The 18,098-nt window shown below is 45.9% G+C and overlaps 1 protein-coding gene across 1 annotated transcript in view; it reads left to right on the forward strand.

Moving 5' to 3' along the window:
* The window catches only part of NLN (neurolysin), a 92,913-nt gene that overhangs the window by 64,785 nt on the left and 10,030 nt on the right, over window positions 1–18,098 (forward strand). Inside the window, exons 10-12 of the mRNA XM_040977615.1 lie at window positions 11,743–11,929; window positions 12,259–12,387; window positions 15,288–15,424. Of these exons, the coding sequence (XP_040833549.1) occupies window positions 11,743–11,929; window positions 12,259–12,387; window positions 15,288–15,424 (453 nt within the window). The remainder of the gene's footprint in view (window positions 1–11,742; window positions 11,930–12,258; window positions 12,388–15,287; window positions 15,425–18,098) is intronic.

Raw genomic sequence — 18,098 nt, forward strand, 5'->3', positions numbered from 1 at the left:
TAACCACTATGAACATTTGACAACTTCTAGTTCAGCGATTCAGCCTAATTTAAGTATACCAACAGAAGGAGTCAGTTCTCCAAATTTAAAATCCCTGTATGAGTTTTCACAGATAAAGTTAAGACAAAATAAACTTTTTTCTTAGAATAATTTTAAATGTACAGAAAAATTGAAAAGAAACTACAAAGACGGGCCTTGTACCTTTGTCTCTCTGTATTTTAAAAAATAGATATATATTTACTTATTTTTATTCGAAGGGCAGATGTATAAGGAGAAGGAGAGACAGAGAGGAAGATATTTTATATACTGCTATATTCCTCAAATGGCCACAACAGCCAGAGCTGAGCTGATCCAAAGCCAGGAGCCAGGAGCTTCTTCCGGATTTCCCACGTAGGTGCAGGAGTCCAAGGACTTAGGGCATCTTCTACTGCTTTCCCAGACCCTAGCAGGGAGCCGGCTCAGGGTGGAGCAGCCAGGACTCCAACTGGTACCCATGTGACACGTCGGTACTACAGACTGAAGATTAATACGCTAGGCCAGCACGTCAGTCCCGCCTTTTCTCCACTTTAACTGCTTACGTGATTGCCAGCTAGCAAGTCAATGTTGGTACAGTGCTGCCACTAAATAAACAAACTCTTCATTTGGACTTCTCTGTCTTTTTTTTTCTAAACGTTTTTCCTTTTTTACAATTGTTTTTATATGAAAGAGTTACAAAGAAAAAGGGAGAGACCAAGATCTTCCATCTGCTGCTTCACTCCCCTAACGGCCACAATGGCCAGAGCTGAGCCGATGTGAAACCAGGAGCCAGAAGCCAGATTTCCCACACGGGTTCAGGGCCCAAGGACTTGAGCTATCCTCTTCTGCTTTCCCAGGCCATAAGCAGGGAGCTGGATCAGAAGTGGAGCAGCTGGGATTTACACTGGCAGCCGTAGAGTATGCTGGTACCACAAGGATGAGGATGAGTGTATTACGCTACCATGCTGGCCCCTTGCTTATCTTTTACCCAAATGGTCTTACCCATACAGAGGGCCATTTTACATCAAGGCTGTCCTCACTGAACATGAAAGGAAAAAATTTGTTTCAGGTGCTGATGTCTGACCGACCAAGCAATAGGACACTGAAGAATTCAGAGAAGGGGATGCACTCTGTGACAGTGTGCCTGAGCAGCGCAGTAACTGTCATCTGGTTGGGGGAGTGAGAAGGTTGCTGTCAGTTCCGGTCCAACGACACCATCGCCAGTGGTGCCGTGCTTTTCCAAAACCATGAGCACCTCCTGGAAAACATCCCCAAAGGAATGCCTCACGATTTATACATTACATCCTAACAGTTGTAGTTCTGGAAATTAAAATTGTGTTAAAAAAAAAATACCTTGTGAAAATATTTAAATGGTGTCAACAGCTCAACAGGCTAATCCCCTGCCTGCCAGCACCAGCAGTCCATATGTTCATATATTCTAGTCCCGGCAGCTCCACTTCCCATCCAGCTCCCTGCTTGTGGCCTGGGAAAGCAGTCAAGGATGGCCCAATGCCTTGGGACCCTGCAGCCATGTGGGAGACGTGGAGGAAGCTCCTGGCTCCTGGCTTCAGATCGGCTCAGCTCCAGCCACTGCCATTTAGGGAGTTAACGAGCAGATCTTTCCCTCTGTTTCTTCTCTCTGTAAATCTGCCTTTCCAATGAAAAATAAATAAATCTTACATAAATACATATGTTTTTAAATGTTTTTCAATGGAGTTAGTATCTAGGTCTAGTTTTTTGTTCTGGTTTGTTTGTGAATGTCCAGCAGGGCCACATAGGTGACAGGCAGCAGGGAGAGCCCTTTCTTGTTACCTTGCCTTGTGCGGGGTCAGGGCTGGCATGCAGTGTCTCCAGCCCCCGGAGTAGCCCCTAACGATCGCTATAATCACACAGCTTTGTTTTGAAGACTGTTTCGTTCTTTCAGCATTTTACCTTTGCACCTGCCAGGGATGACAGTAACACGAGAATCGGTGTGGGTGAGTCAGGCCGGACCCAGTCGTTTCCACTCTCTTTGTGCAAACGAAGGAAATTTTTCACAGATCCTTTCATCTCCCTCCTTCAGACGATTTTGTTCAGTGTGTTATCACAGCCGGAAGCCTCCTGGCGCGTGTATTAGGTGGGCTCTCATTCATGTCCAGGCAGTGATGGACATTTTGTTTAGTTAAGGTAATTCTGGTTTCCCTTTCTTAAAAATCTATGAGTAAGTTGGTAAAGTTAATTCTTTTCTAAAATTTCTGACTTAAAGGATGTTCCTTAAGGTATGCGAGATCCAGTTGTGTAGTTTTGCATAGAATAAGCCATCCTTGCCAAAGAGTGAACTCTCTTGGGGGGGTAGAAGAATCCAGGGCCCCTAACTTAGGCGGCACACACACATACGCTCATACTCCTGAAATTACACATGGCGCTCCAGAGGGCTCACTGACCCCCGGAAGCCCAAACCATAAGGCATCCCCAGTTCAGAGCACCTGGTTAGAGCAGTTTCTTGGTCACCATCTGGTAACTTCACAAGGGAGCAATTTAAGGTTTTAGTCACACGTGTTCACATACCAGTGACCTGAAGTGCTCTTGACACAGCCCTCCTGTCCCCTCCGTGTCATAGGCTGCCCCAGTTGTCCGGGGCTCTTTATGCTGTTTTCACGTTTTGAGTCTGTGAGGTCACTGCTGTAGTACTGGAAAATGCTTCCTTGGTCCTGTGACATTTTCAAGCTGTTTGACTCATGACTGAACTCTATAAATAGTGCATCCGTCAGTTTGAGGTCTCCCTCCTGAAACAGTCAGTCATACTCAATTCTGAATGTTTTGCCTACCCTCATGCGTGAACACAAAATGTGTCATTCTGATGTGTAGGTGTTGATCCAGTCCTTTGCTTGCTCGTGTCCTCGTGAGATTATCTCTCAAAAGCCTTTTTGTCCATTTATCCTTTCAAGATGTCCTCTCATATCTTAAGAGCATTTAACCTAATTAATGTGGAACCAGTGGTCACTGGTTTTGTCTTTAGGGGACAAGGATTCACGTATTGTTAGCTTCATAATAATTCAGGACCCTTTTATACCAACCCCAAGTGGTTGGTAGTGGACACAGAGATTCATAACTTCTGATTGGTACCCCTTCCGACTTACGTTAGAGACACAGAGTGAACAAAACAGTTGCCATCCAAGCTCAGTAGATGTTTTGAAGATTTCTCAGCTCAGCATTGACGTGTTCCAGTGTGGCATTTGCTGCTCAGTAGAGCTCGTTTGAGCTTGTCACAGTCATATTTAAATGTGTCAGCAGGAAGAGCCAGTTTTCCAAGTAGATGCACTGGTTCGATGTGTCTGCTATCGGCGCATCCATCTCATCACGCAGAAGGTGAGTTTCACTCATGTTTTCTGTGTTGACACTCTGGACTAGGTAATTTTGAAGATAGCCATCTAGAGGTAGGAACTCCAGTATCTGTCCTTCTTTCCTGGCTTTGTTGTGGCTTGGGCTGTCAGCAATCCCTGACCTTTTTAACTTCTATAGAATAGAGGACTGATGCCTCACCACCAGCTCCATTGTGATACCTTTACTGAGTTATGCACTAAAAGTAATAATGAGTTGTGAACGTTAAAGAGACTATTGTTTTAAGAAAGCACATCAGAATTAAAGGGGATAGACAGGCCAAAAAAAAAAAGTGTTTTAAAACCATCTGTTAATTTGCTCTAATAACTAATGAGCATTGAGCATCTTTTGTGCTCTAAAAATTTGAATGAGATGCTACTGTAGATAATACGCCCAATAGCAATCAGGAAGACCCCCTGGTGTTACAATGAGAGCGTAGACTCAAAAACTACCTGTGCATTCATGGGGTTGGGCTGTGTGACTTGGAGTATTGTGGAAATTAAATGTGTGAAAAGACACCAGGCCAATCTCTACTTGACCTTATTGCTGTGATTATGTATGATTTAACATTCGGGCATCAATAAGTAGTATATAACTCGAAAAGAGGAAAGCACAGGGCATGATGAAGCAATCTACGGTGACTTCAGCTTCAAGAGAATTCACCATGGTGGGCCTGCAATGACTTTCCTGATCGAGGGGAGCAGGGAGAAGCCATCAGATGTGTTTTTACTCTGTTTACTTCTGATGTTTCCTTCGAAGTTTGATTTTCTAAAACAAGGCCAGAATGAGCAGCATAGAGCATCAGAGAGTGAAGGATTAATTGTGGAGAACTGTTAGCCTTATTTTCAACATTAACCGTAAGGAGTAACGACTTGGAGGAAGCAAGGACAGGTTTGGTCCAACCAGCCGAGGCCGTTCCTGGCTAAGCCGACTAGCCAGGCTAAGAGAAAGAATGGCTACTGAGACTTAGCGTGAACACACCATGCGCTGTGGACTTTGCGCAGGGCTTTGCATTGATTTGTTTGCCGTGTCCTCACAGCATTCTCTGTAGTGGAGGCGTATGTTATTTCCCCCATTTTCCAAGTGAAAAACCCTAAGCATTTGGAATGACTTGCCCATGATCTGCCACTCAAGCTCTTGGCCACTACTATTGCCTGCTCTCTGCATCTTGTTCCACCTGCTGGAGACAGGCACTTGCTCACATCCTCTAAGTTTGATCCCGAATACGTGTTCCTGCTGAATGATGTCAGTTAGATGGCAATAGGGTGAGCAGTGAGGGGTGGATGAGATTTGTGCTTTTCCCTCAGGCTGAGCTGAGCCCTGAGGCTTCAGTCCTGAAGTACAGTGAAGTGTGGATCACTGCTCTCGTGGCCGCTGCTAACAGCCTGTGTCCCTGTCCCTAGCTGCTGCACAGTGTTCTGATTTGTGACTTTACCTGCAGTTTCTTTCAGGACCTCATTTTGGTTATTGGTATATTTATACATAAGTAAATACATACACACTATATGCTAAATAATTGCTAACATTGGAAATCACTGTGTAGCTCTGAAATGTATAGTTGTTAGATATATAAATATATATATTAGAACTTAGTTTAATTTATTTGAAAGTCAAAGTAATAGAGTCAAAGTAATACAAAGAAATCATCCATCCATTGAGTTCACTCCCCAAGTGGCCAGGGCTGAGCCAGATTGAGGCCAGGAACCAGGATCTTCCTTAGGGTCTCCCACATCGGTGCCAAGGCATCCAGATACTTGGTCCGTCTTCTGCTGATTTCCCAGCTTATCATCAGGGAGCTGGATTAAAAGTAGAGCAGGCGCCTGCATGGGATGTCAGTGCTGCAGCTAGCAGTTTAATCCACCACACCACAGTGCCAGATTTTATTTACTTTTTTAATTAAAAAAAAAAAGTACATTTGTTTTCATGTTCTTGAAAGGCAGAGAGAGAGAGATACAGAGACAGACCGACACATAGGTAGATCTTCCATCCCCTGAGGCCAGGAGCCTGGAACTGCAGAACTCGATGCAGAGCTCCACCCTGGTAGCAGGCCCAAGCACTTGGCAGTGTACACTGCTGCTTTCCAAGGTGCATTGGCAAGGAGCTAGGCAGCTCCACAACAGCCAGTTTTCTGATACGAATACTAGCATCCCAAGCTGCAGCTTAGCCCACTGTGTCAAAACTCCTACATTGTGTAATATTCATTTCTCTTTGCAAATGTGTTTATTTCTTTTATTTTCTTGCTGCATTTTCTATATGTATATATATATATATTTTTTAATAATTACAAGAGTAGGGCCCGGCATGATAGCCTAGTGGCTGGGTCCTTGCCTTCATGTGGGTGTTAGTTTGTGTCCCAGCTGCCCCACTTCCCATCCAGCTTCCTGCTTGCTGGAACCCTCCACCCGTGTGGGAGATGCAGAAGTTCCTGGCTTCAGATCGGCTCAGCTTTCGCCATTGTGTCCACTTGGGGAGTGAATCAGCAGATGGAGGATCTTTCTCTCTGTAAATCTGCCTTTCCAATAAAAATAAAATAAGTCTTTTTAAAAATGACAGGAATAATTTTTTATTTTTATTTATTTGTTTTTAAAGATTTATTTTATTTTTTTATTGGAAAGGCAGATATACAGAGAGGAGAGACAGAGAGGAAGATCTTCCATCCGATGATTCACTCCCTAGGCAGCCGCAACGGCTGGAGCTGAGCCAATCCGAAGCCAGGAGCCTCTTCTGGGTCTCCTGCGTGGGTGCAGGGTCCCAAAGCTTTGGGCCGTCCTCGACTGCTTTCCCAGGCCACAGGCAGGGAGCTGGATGGGAAGCAGGGCTGCTGGGATTAGAACCGGCGCCCATATGGGATCCCGGCGTGTGCAAAGTGAAGACCTTAACCACTGCGCCATCGCGCCGGGCCCAAGAATAATTTTTAAAGACTAAAAACTATTTAGTTTACTCCTTAAGAAGTAGAATTATGAGGCTGGTTTTGGGCATAGCCGAGTAAACTGCCATTTCCACACCAGCATCCCGTGTTGGAGTGCTTCGTGGAAATTGAGTCCCAGTTGCTCCATTTCCATCCCCATCCCTGCTAATGCACCTGAGAAGCAGGAGAGGGAGGTCCTGGTCCTTGGGCCCCTGCCACCTATGTGCAAGACCAGCTGCGGCTCTATGCACCTGGCTGCAGCCTGGAGCAGTGCTGGCCATTGCAACAGTTTAGGGGGTGAACCAGCAGATGGAAGACCTTGGTCTCTTTCTGTCTCTTGGTCTCCCTCTCCCTTCTTCACTCTGTATCTCTGCCTTTCAAATAAATGCATCTTCACAATTCTACTGTAACTGACATTTATGCTAGGAATAATAGCATAGGGCTCAGGTGAAATAACAGTTAAAATATCTTGAATGTTCAGAGTTTAGCTTGAGGACATGAAGTGGAAGATTTTAAAAAGCATGATATTCAGTAAAATGGCAAAAGTAGAAGTATTGAAATAAGACAGAGTAGGAAAGAGAGGTGAAGCTGGAGGCTGAGATGAGGTCAGGTGGAACAATGAGAGACTGTATCGTGTGCCTGAGTCTTCCTGCAGAAAGTTCTCTCCAGGGTCTCGGTGATTTCACAGTAATTAGTAAGTTTACCTTCCTTCCTGGGTATGTGCTGGACTTTGGAAAGACAATCTTAAAGTTATACCTACTCCCCATCCTTAGCCTTCAGCTTTGAGCTGCGTGCTTTGGCTTGTTTTGACTTAAGCCGTTTATCTACTGAGCGCCCCATGAGCTAGCTGGGAGTGAGTCTGCGAGCTTCATCGCAGTATTCGGGACTTCTCCAGCTCTTCATCCGTTAGTCCCTTCAGTGACTGTGCAGTTACTGACCTATTGAACTCCAGGCTGCTGTGAAGTCAAACAGGAAAGTTAACAAAATGCTACTCACATCCTCGTTAGTACTATCATCGCTTCCGGTGAGCGCAGATATGTGTCAAGGTCAGAACCTTTTGTGTACAGCAAGGTCTAAGACCATGACCACTTTACATTTGTGTATTTCAGTGCCTTTTTACATAAACTTGTCCATCACCCCTGTATTTGTGAGATGAGACAAATTGAGACATGGAATGACAGCTGAGAAATCGGTAGTGGAGCACCTCAGGCAGTGGAGCACCTCAGATGGTGGAGCACCTCAGGCAGTGGAGCACCTCAAACAGTGGAGCACCTCAGGCAGTGGAGCACCTCAGGCAGTGGAGCACCTCAGGCGGTGGAGCACCTCAGGCAGTGGAGCACCTCAGGCAGTGGAGCACCTCAGACAGTGGGCCACCTCAGCCAGTGGAGCACCTCAGTGGAACACCTGGGGCAATGGGCCACTGCAGTGGATCACCTCAGGCAGTAGGCCACTGCAGGCAGTGCGCCACCTCAGGCAATGGACCACCTCAGTGGAGCACCTCAGGCAGTAGTCCACATCAGTCCACCACCTTAGGCAGTGGACCATCTCAGGCAATGGAGCACCTCAGGCAGTGGAGCACCTCAGGCAGTAGGCCACTGCAGGCAGTGCGCCACCTCAGGCAATGGACCACCTCAGTGGAGCACCTCAGGCAGTAGTCCACATCAGTCCACCACCTTAGGCAGTGGACCATCTCAGGCAATGGAGCACCTCAGGCAGCCAAGTCCACTCTACTGAGACCTGTCCTTTTTCTCTAACAAAGTAGACGTGACTATTTCAGCAACTGCCTTTCTTTGAATTGGGCTTTAATATGGTAACAGTCATTGTAACCACTAAAAGCAGCTGGTCTCTTAGTTAAAACAATTGACAGTACTTCAGCCTTTACATAGCACAAAGTTCATGTAACTTTTTGAAACTTGAGCTCACCTAGTTTCGCTGTACCTCTCACTGCATGCTACAGCTTCAGAGTGGGAACCAATGGCACCAAGCCATCTGTGTAAAAACCTGTAACGTGGCATATTTTAGGCTCTCTACTCTCTGTGTAAGGTAACGAAAAATTTCATGTTTGATTAATTTTATTGAGTTCGAACTGAACAAAAATCTAAGTTTGTGTTGTTTTCTAGGTTTTGATTGTCAGAATATTTCCTGCAGCAAAAAATGTTCTAAAACTTTTTGAAGTGTCAACTATAAAATGATTTGTTAGTTGCACTGTTGTGTGTTGAGGGGGATTGTTGGTGTTTACAATACTCTATTTTACCTGGGAGGTAGTTTGCCAACAGTAGTTATTATGGCCCATAAGCTACTATTTTCAATACCTTCAGATTGTACTAAAAATTCAAGAAAGCATTTTTGTGGGTCCTTTGAATTACAGTATAAAAACCCATAAGTGGTGTCTGTTGGCTGAGCAATAAGGAACGATAACCCAGGCTGCTGAATTTTAAGTCTTGCCCATGGGTTCTATCTGAACATGCACTGTGGATTCCTTTTGGTTGAGAATTCAGTTTGTTACAAATTCAGCTCTTCAATGTTGGTTCTTTGTCCGCCAACATGCAAAAAAATATTTAAATGGTGTTGCCCCAAAAACTCTCAGAGAAAAACGTAAGTGATTTGTGGAAAATTAGTAAGCAGTGGGACTATTTCTAGCTTTTATTCCATGCAAACATTTCCCTTTGTTCTTTAGAAGGCATTGTTGATCTGTCCATTTCGTGTGCTGTGCTCTCTCTCCCACCACAGAATGACTTTGGAAAGAATAACCCCTCTATTCTGCATGACATAACTGTGTTGATTCCTATGTGGCTCAGTTTTATTTCTAACTTATGAGTTAATTATTTGTTCGTGTATTTTTGGGGGAGAGAAGTATTAAGCTTCCCCCCAAACACACACACACACACACACACACACACAACACACTTTTGCTGTTGTTTATGGTTGACTTTCCTCCTCATATGTAAATATTGACTTCGAAAAATCTTCACACAAGCAGGATCTGTGAAGTTCATACTTTTGCAAATATATTGTATGATGGTAGCTGACAGTCTTATTTTTGCCTTTATTAATCAATCAGTACCTCTTTAACTACCATGATCTTTAGAAAATCGGGCCATTAGTATTGCAGAATCCCAAGTTGAGGATAATTGATTACAATTATTGGCTTTCACGCTGTGGTCTCATGTTTCATCTTAAGAAAAATCTTGCCTTGTGTAGAGGAAGACAAATTTCTAAGGAAACCCATGGCAACCCACTTTTAATCATTCACATAAAAGAGAGTTTAATGTAAGGCTTTGCTATTTTACATCATTTGTAAGGCAGTTTAGCCATATTTAGTGTAATAATTTAGTTCCAATGTGCGTGTATGTGTGCGCATGTGTTACTGAAGATCAGCATTATAGGGTTTATGGCTGAAATTGAGAGCTGTGAATTTAAGCTGTTTGGATTCAGAGCTGGTTCTACCATAATCTGTGTGTTTCCATTTCCTTTTCCCAACAATGGAGATACTAATATTTTTATTGTTTTGGCATTTTAAAAAAGACAGACTCCATGCCTGAGTCTCGATTAATGTTGACCATATCTGTCAGATAGGACATAATGTTAAAATTTGTATTGCTGTGTAAGGCAAAATAATGCATTTTGGGGGGACTTTTGTCTTGTTCCATAAACAATTTTTTGATTGAGACCCTCTCAGCAGAGGTGGCCTGACGCCAGCATGCAATGGATTTCTTTTGCCTTGGCCTTTCAACATTTGCAGCTCTTTTTTTGTGTCTGGAATCAGTGTAATTATAATGGGAAGTCAAGCAAAACCTCTTTTCCCATAAAGAGAGGAAGGCAGAATGTGAAATGGTGTGTTGACATCTGTGCCTTGCCCTGGGCCAAAAGCAGGGCCATTTCCTCTGCCTCAGCCTCCATCTGCTGCCTGCTCAGGGGTGAACCCCCTCTTCTCTGCCCCCCACGCAGAGCCCCAGGCATGGTGAAGTTGAGGGAGAGAAGGTTGGAATGTAAGAAATGCAGGAAAAGGAAAACAGGGGTTCCCAGGGAAAAAAAGCAGAAAAATGACTGCTCTGCAGGGGACCTCCACAGCTAAATGCTAAGTGCTAAATGCTGGTGTCGGTTCTCCAAGTGTTCCGTGGACGTGGCCGGGATAAGGGTGGAACACACAGATCTGTCCTGATGAATCGCCAGCTTCCTGCTGAAGAGGTTCTCTGACATACCCCTGGAGAATTTACACCGTGTGGTCCTTTGTGTTTGCCCACTGATGCACGGATCTAACTCCCACTAGAATGGCAGCTGCTTTTGTAGTGACTTCTACAGCATGGTTAGTTTAGATCCATTTTTAAAGTAAAGGCATTACACACACACACACACACGTGCGCGCACGCGGTACGCGGTATCAGTCTATAATGTGTAATTTAACTCTCATTGATTTTGACTTGAGTAATTAAGCAGTGGAGTGAGGAGTGCCCCAGAAAGGCATGTGTTAAGTAAACAGAAGCAAGCATTTGGGGGGGAGGGGATCTTTTGCCTTATGGGTTTTTCTTTTTCAATGTGAAACTTTTTTTTTTTAATTTTCAAAGCTTAACTGATTTTTTTGCTTATGATTTCATGATGGTTGTATCAAGTTCACTTGTAGTTCAGAAGAATATAATGTTACTTTAATGTAGATCTCTTGGGGATTTTTTTTAAGATTTATTTATTTTTATTGGAAAGACAGATATGCAGAGAGAAGGCAAGACAGGGAGAAAGCTCTTCCATCTGCTGGTTCATTCCCCGAGTGGCTGCAATGGCCAGAGCTGAGCCAATCTGAAGCCAGGAGCCAGGAAATTCTTCCAGGTCTCCCACATGGGTGCAGGGTCTCAATCCTTTGGGCCATCCTCAACTGCTTTCTCAAGCCACCAGCAGGAAGCTGGAAGGGTAGTGGAGCAGCCGGGACAGGAACCAGCATCCATATGGGATCCCAGTGCATGCACAGCGAGGACTTTAGCCACTAGGCCACCATTCATAGAGGGGTTATTTTTCATGACGCTTGACTGTGTTCATCTTCATTGACATTTGAGGTCATTCAAGTCCCTCCCCTCATTTATTTGCAAGACAGAGTTACAGGGAAGGAAGGAGAAACAGAGAGAGATCCTCCATGCACTGGTTCTCTCCCAAAATGTCTGTGCTAGCAAGACTGGGCCAAGGCCAGGTCGAAGGCAGCAGCTTGGGACTCCAACCAGGTTTCCTGCGTGGCTGTGAGGGACCAGGTTCTAGGTTCACTGGTCTCCCAGGGGCTTAGCAGGGAGCTGGCTCAGAAGCAGAGCAGCCGGGACTTGGGTCTGAGCTTATGGGATTCCAGGGTGCGTGGGCCTTTCTCCTGAAGGGACAGTGAACATTGAGCCTGCCTTGAGTTTCCAAGAGTTTTTAACACAATTAATCAACACATAGTTTCATCCAGCGCTTTAAAAATCACTTCTGTGTTTGCTTTGCAGACTGATTTTGCCCGATTTAGTGGAACAAATGTGGAAACTGATTTTGTGGAGGTGCCATCGCAAATGCTGGAAAACTGGGTGTGGGACCCGGACTCCCTCCGAAGACTGTCAAGGCATTACAGAGACGGAAACCCCATTGCAGATGACCTGCTTGAAAAACTTGTTGCTTCAAGACTGGTCAACACAGGTATGACATAATTTTAAGAAAGGACAATATGCTAAAGTCACTTGACACCAGACTTCTGCCATATTGTATAAAATTAGTGTTTTCCTTAGTGATAATGGTGTCTCGGCAGTGCAGACATAGTGAAAGAAGAACACTAAACATTGGACTAGGGGATCCTAGGGTTATGTTTGGGGAGGGGCGGAACCTTTAAATCTTAAATAGAATACAATGCCTTGCTTCTACTGTATGATGAGTATTACTGGGAAGGGTGTTTTGAAATCTGTGATCATCTGATACCGAAACAGACTCTTCTCTCTTCGAAACGCACTCAAGCCCTCTCCTGTCCTTAGGTCTCCTGACCCTTCGCCAGATTGTTCTGAGCAAAGTTGACCAGTCCCTCCATGCCAACACATCCCTGGATGCCGCAAGTGAATACGCCAGATACTGCACAGAGATTTTAGGCGTTGCAGCTACTCCTGGTACGTACGGAGCCCTGACCCCGTCAAGCCCAGGGCGCACCCCGAACTCTGCAGCGGGGCGGAGCAGTCAGCCACATTACCCAGTTTCGTTGGTTTCTGATTTCTGCAGTCAGGACATAACTTTCAGGGAAGCGTACTATGCCCTCATGAATGATGCCGTCCAAATGTGCTCAGAGGAGAGGTGGCTGCAGAGCCGCAGCGTTTTAGTGTAATCAGGCGTGAGCAGCTGGCCTCCGCCCGGAGCTGAGCGCCCTCCGTGCCTGGCAGCACCCTCCAGCTCCGCCCTGCCTGCGGGCACCATGACTTCCCTGTGATTCCCAGGTAGAATATGGCAGAGGGCGCTGGCAGTGAGAAGCAGGGACTTCTATATTGTTTCAGTTTGAGAAGTTAGCTGCAAGCTTCTTCCTTTTTTTTTTTCTTCCTTTCTTCTTTTCTTTTCTCTCATTCTTCCTCTTTGGAGGACTTATTTCTTTGTTTTAAAGATTTATATATTTGGAAAAAAAAAGATTTATAGATTTGCAAGGCAGAATGGGGCCTGGCACTCAGTGACCTTAGCTCAGGGGCTAAATCCTCGCCTTGCAAGTGCTGGAATCAGGCACCAGTTCATATCCCAGCCGTTCCACTTCCCATCCAGTTCCCTGCTTGTGGCCTGGAAAAGCAGTAGAGGACAGCCCAAGGCCTTGGGACCCGCATGGGGACCCAGAGGAAAGTGCTGGCTTTGGATTGGCTCAGCTCCAGCCCGTGCAACCGTTTGGGTCTTTCTCCCTGTCTCTTCCTCTCCCTTTCTTTCTGTAGATCTGCCTTTTCAACAAAAATTTAAAATAAAAACTTTGAAAAAAAAAAAAGAAATAAAGGCAAAATGACAGAGAGAAAGGAACAGAGGAGGGGGATTTTTTTTTTTCTCATCATGAGTTCATTCCACAAACGCCCACAGCCCAGGCTAGGCCAGGATGAGGCCAGCAGCCAGCATCCCCATCCTGCGTCTCCCACAGAGATAACAGGGATGTGCTACCTCCCAAGGAACACGTTAGCAGGGAGCTGGGTCAGAAACAAAAGCAGTTCTCTAGCTCCAGGCTTCCTATGTGGGATGTGAGTAGTCCAAACAACAGCTTAATTCCCTGTGCACAGTACCAGCTATGACTGTCACTTTGCTTGGGATTGTTTTTAAGATCTTAGTGTTACTTATCTGTAAAATGACAAAGAGAGAGAGAGAGAGAGAGATAAAGGGAGATCTAATGTTCACTGGCCAGGCTAAAGCTGGGAGCCTGGAACCCGGTGTGGGTCTCCTACATGGGTGACAGGAGCCAAGTACTTGGGTCATGGTCCATTGCTTCCCCAGAATCATTAGTAAGGAGCTAAATCCGAAGTGGAACAGCCAGGACTAGAACTGGTGCTCATATAGGATGCTCATATGGCAATTTAACCCACTGTGCCACTACCCTACCTTACTCCATATATTTTAATTCAACATAGAGCTGTGTATTCATCTCTAGTTGGTAAAGTAAGTTCACCAGGAATATTGTTGTAAAAATAAATGAACCAACCAAATATTTGGGCCCCTGCCACACATGTGGAAGAACCTGATGTATCTCCTGGTTCCTGGCTCTGACCTGGCCCAACCCTGGCTCTTAGTAGGGAGTGAATCCATGGATGGAAGATTTCTCTATCTCTCCCTCTCTTTAACTCTGACTTTCCAAATAAAATCTTTTTAAAGAATGAATCAGCCACATTTATAAAGACAGTAAAGATAAAGATGGCCAGTTGACTCAGTCTGGGTTTCTGGCCTCCCTTGGTGATCTGTCCACAGATCAACCATAGGGCAGCTTTGATGAAATCATTGTAACAGCCAGCACTGTGGCATTGCAAGCAAAGCCGCCTCTTGTGATGCTAGCATTCCCGGAGCACCAACTTGTATCCCAGGTCCTATTTGGGCTGCTCCACTTCCAGTCCTTTGGAAGACAGCCCGGATGTTTGGGAGGCCTGGAAGAAGTTCCTAGCTTGTGGGCTCCAAGTTTCAGCCTGGCCCAGCTCCAGCAGTTGTGGCCATTTTGGGGAGTGAACCAGTGTGTCAAGATCTCTGTCTTTCCCTCTCTCTATAATTCTGATCTTAAAATCTTTTTTTTTTTTAATTTAAGATTATTTCTTTTCATTAAAAATGCAGTTCTACAGAGAGGAAAGGCAGAGAGAAAGATCTTTCTTCAGTCTACTGGTTCACTCCTTAAGCAGTCACAGCAGCTGGAACTAAGCCCATCTGAAGTCAGGAGCCAGAGGCTTATTCTGGGTCCCCACAATGGTGCAGGGTCCCAAGGCCTTGGGCCGTCCTAGACCGCTTTCCCGGGCTACAAGCAGGGAGCTGGATGGGAAGTGGAACAGCCAGGAAACAAACCAGCGCCTGAATGGGATCCCGGCACATGCAAGACGAGGACTTATGCCACTAGGCTACCGTGCCAGGCTCAAAATCATTTTTAATGTAGCCCTATCTTTCCTAATTTTCCAATAAAGAATTCTTATTTAGGAGCCATCAGCCTGTAGGAAGCTCCATTCTTGGTCCTTGTGGATAGGAAGATGTGTGGCAGAGAGCAGGGTCATATTACAGTCTTTCAGAAGCAAAAGCACCAGGGATGGCAAAGGGCTGACTGTCTGCTGGGTGTGGACGAAGCCCGTGACACTGTCATCAGGCATTCCAGAGCACAGGCCGAAACCAGCTGTGGGGGAAGTTGGTAAACATGTTGGCCACAGGCACCGGTCTGCCCAGGGGGTGGTGGGGTGACAACCTCTTGCGCACTTTCTCTTCCCACCACATGACTCCCCAGAAAGCAGCCCTAGCTACCTGATCGCCTGCTCATTAACATTTGTCATCATGCTGACGGAGATGTGCAATGTGTCCCTTTTTCCCAAAGGCACAAATATGCCAGCCACATTTGGGCATCTGGCAGGGGGATACGACGGCCAGTACTATGGCTACCTTTGGAGTGAAGTGTTTTCCATGGACATGTTTTACAGCTGCTTTAAAAAAGAAGGAATAATGAATCCAGAGGTATTGTACTTTTGTTTTTTCTTTTGTTTTTTGTGTTGTTTTTTTTTTTTTTTTGGTCTCCCTTCCCTTTAACTTCCAGTGTATGATATTCATGAAGCCAGATTTTAGAGCTTTTAACCTCAAGGTCTTACATCTTCTCAGATCATCACACTTCATTAGGTTGCAGTGTACAAGCGATTAACTCTAATTCTATAGGTTTTTTCAAAAAAAAAAAAAAAACCTAACTGCATTTTCTTGCTTAATAACATTCCAATATATTGCATAATTCAAAACTCAAAGCTTTGTTTATGCACTTGAAACTTTATAGCTGCTAGTTTTGACATGTGCCATACAAAGTTTTGGTTTTATGGGAGGTTGGGAAAGAAGCAGTGAGTGGTCTCCTTGTGTTTTCTGCACTCTTTCTTTGTGTATTTTCCGTGGGAGGCTCCCTTTGTGGCGGGCATTCCCCACCCACTACAGAGCTTGTAACCCAAATGCCTTTAAGTAACTTAAACTGCTTCATTAACCTGCACCATCCCTCCCTGTGTAGAGAAAATGGACTGCCAGGTGGCTGCTGGCCAAGCCCTCCCCAAGTCCGGCCCCTCCGTTCCCAGTCTGGCTGTAGACTCAGCTGTCAGGTTATTTCTAAGGCTGATATATTTGCCAGTGTGTTTTTAAACTCAGTGTGCTGCGGAAATGAGGGAAACAAATGAACAAAATCAAGTTCATTTCAACCAGCTGGTTCGTTTTCTAAAACTTTTGTTTCTTGGGTTGCACAGTGCCTTCCATACGCACATGGAAAAACGAGGCTGTGACTTAGGCCACCAGTCCTTCCCTCGGCTCCCTGGACGAATGCAGCTCTAGGGCCTCCCGGACTCTGCACAGTCTGTCCTCCGCAGGCACTCCCTCCCCCAGCCTGGCCCGCCCACTCCCTGTGGCCCTGATGCTTCCTGGGTTACCTGACCAGCCCACTGACAAAGGTCAATTTCTGACCATCGTCCATCCTAACAGGTGCCTTGACTCCGGCATGACCTGACCACTAGTGTCAGGCCCTCGATTCCTCCACCAGCTCTTGTAGAGACCGTGCCCGTGGGGGTCCACAGCGGGGACTGTGTGCCTCTTTTGAGCACACGCTCAGCTTTAGCTGGACGCCCAGGTGACCCTGCAGGCCTCCCGGTTCACCACAACTCCTTCAGTGGTCCCACCCATATTCTATCAGCGTACGAATTAAGAACACTAGATTACGCTCCCAGGACTGGGACCCATCATCCGTCTGTCTGCACCAGGACCTTGGTACTTCTCCTGCCTCCACTGCAGTGGAGTCTTCCCGGGGTGCCATCTTGAATTAAACCTGCCACTGTCACCGAGAGCCCTGCCACCATCCTGGGAGCAATGCTGTGCTTCTCTGCTCACGGCCCAGGGACTCAGCCTTAGCAGCAGTCCTTGTGCGAGGCACGTTCCTGGCTTTAACCCTGCTGGACCCTGCCTCTGATTTCACCCCCGACGACGCAGCAGCAGCCGGAGAGGCCCTCATCCCCTCTCCCTCTGCTCCCTGCTTCTTCGTTCACAGCCTGGTTAGCCTGGCAGGCAGATCTCATTTTTACTTCCCAGCCTTCCCTCTTAACCAATTGTGTGTCTTCCTTCACATATTATTCATTTCATTTCTTCCACCTAAAATGTTTTGCTTCTCGAAAAAAAGTTCCTCTTGTTCTTAAAGGCTCCGCTCAGATAAGCATTCATTTGTGAAATCTCCCGGCCCTCCTAAAGGCAACGTGATCTTACCATCAGTGGACGTGGGTGGGTGTGGGGCAGGGCTCTGGCAGCTCTTCCTGTGTCCATCTGGAGTGTTTAATGTCACCATTGCCTAAAGCGAGCAAGTGGAAAGCCTCATATACCCTAGGATGCAAGTTTTGATTTTAAAATATATTGAGGAAAAAAAGGTATATCAAGCTATTGTCGGCGGTTATCATTGGATGCCAAATTTATCAGTGATTATTAATTTTTTTCCGTACTTTTTGTGGAGCTCTCTTCCAGAAATCACAGAATAATGTTTTAAGGAGACAAAGTCTAGATTTGGTAAGAATCCAACTATAACATTTTCCTGACTTATTGGTGGCTGCGCTTCTGTGAGAAGTATGCACACCCCTCCCCCTTGCCTGAGGCTGTCTGCCTGCTTGACCGCCTCCTCGTGTCCCCCGGACCCCTTTTCCAGCACCGCTTTCTGCCAATCTGCTGAGCCCAGTGGATCCCAAGTGACTTTCAAGGCCTGCAGAGCCCAGCCCTGCCAGTATGCTTCTTGTACTTATTCTCAGGCCTCGCCGCTTGGCAGACGGCCACAGTGCTCCTAAGTTAGACAGAGGGGCTGGGTTGAACTTGGAGAAAGCAAGGTCCAACTGCTTTGAGCCATTTCCTCCTGATGTCGAAAGCTGTGTTTGGCTTCCCTAAAATTCTGGATTCACTGGTGCTGGATAGTATTACCGAGCTGATGCCATGGGGTTGGCTCCAGTCCCTTCCTTCTGCCTTCTTTTCCCTTGGCTAGCAAACACAGTTGGAGTTTGTGTCATTTCTGCCCCCCTTGCTGTCACAGCCCATAGTGCACCTGACTCCAAAAGCCAGCCAGAATCCACAGCCCATCCTCAGACCCAGGGCTGCTGGGGCAGTGCTGGAATCAGCTTCCTAAGCAGCCCCATTTTAT

The sequence above is a fragment of the Ochotona curzoniae genome, unplaced genomic scaffold (assembly GCF_017591425.1).
Source record: "Ochotona curzoniae isolate NIBS_2020 unplaced genomic scaffold, NIBS_Ocur_1.0 contig_2754, whole genome shotgun sequence".
NCBI classification, from domain to species: domain Eukaryota; kingdom Metazoa; phylum Chordata; class Mammalia; order Lagomorpha; family Ochotonidae; genus Ochotona; species Ochotona curzoniae.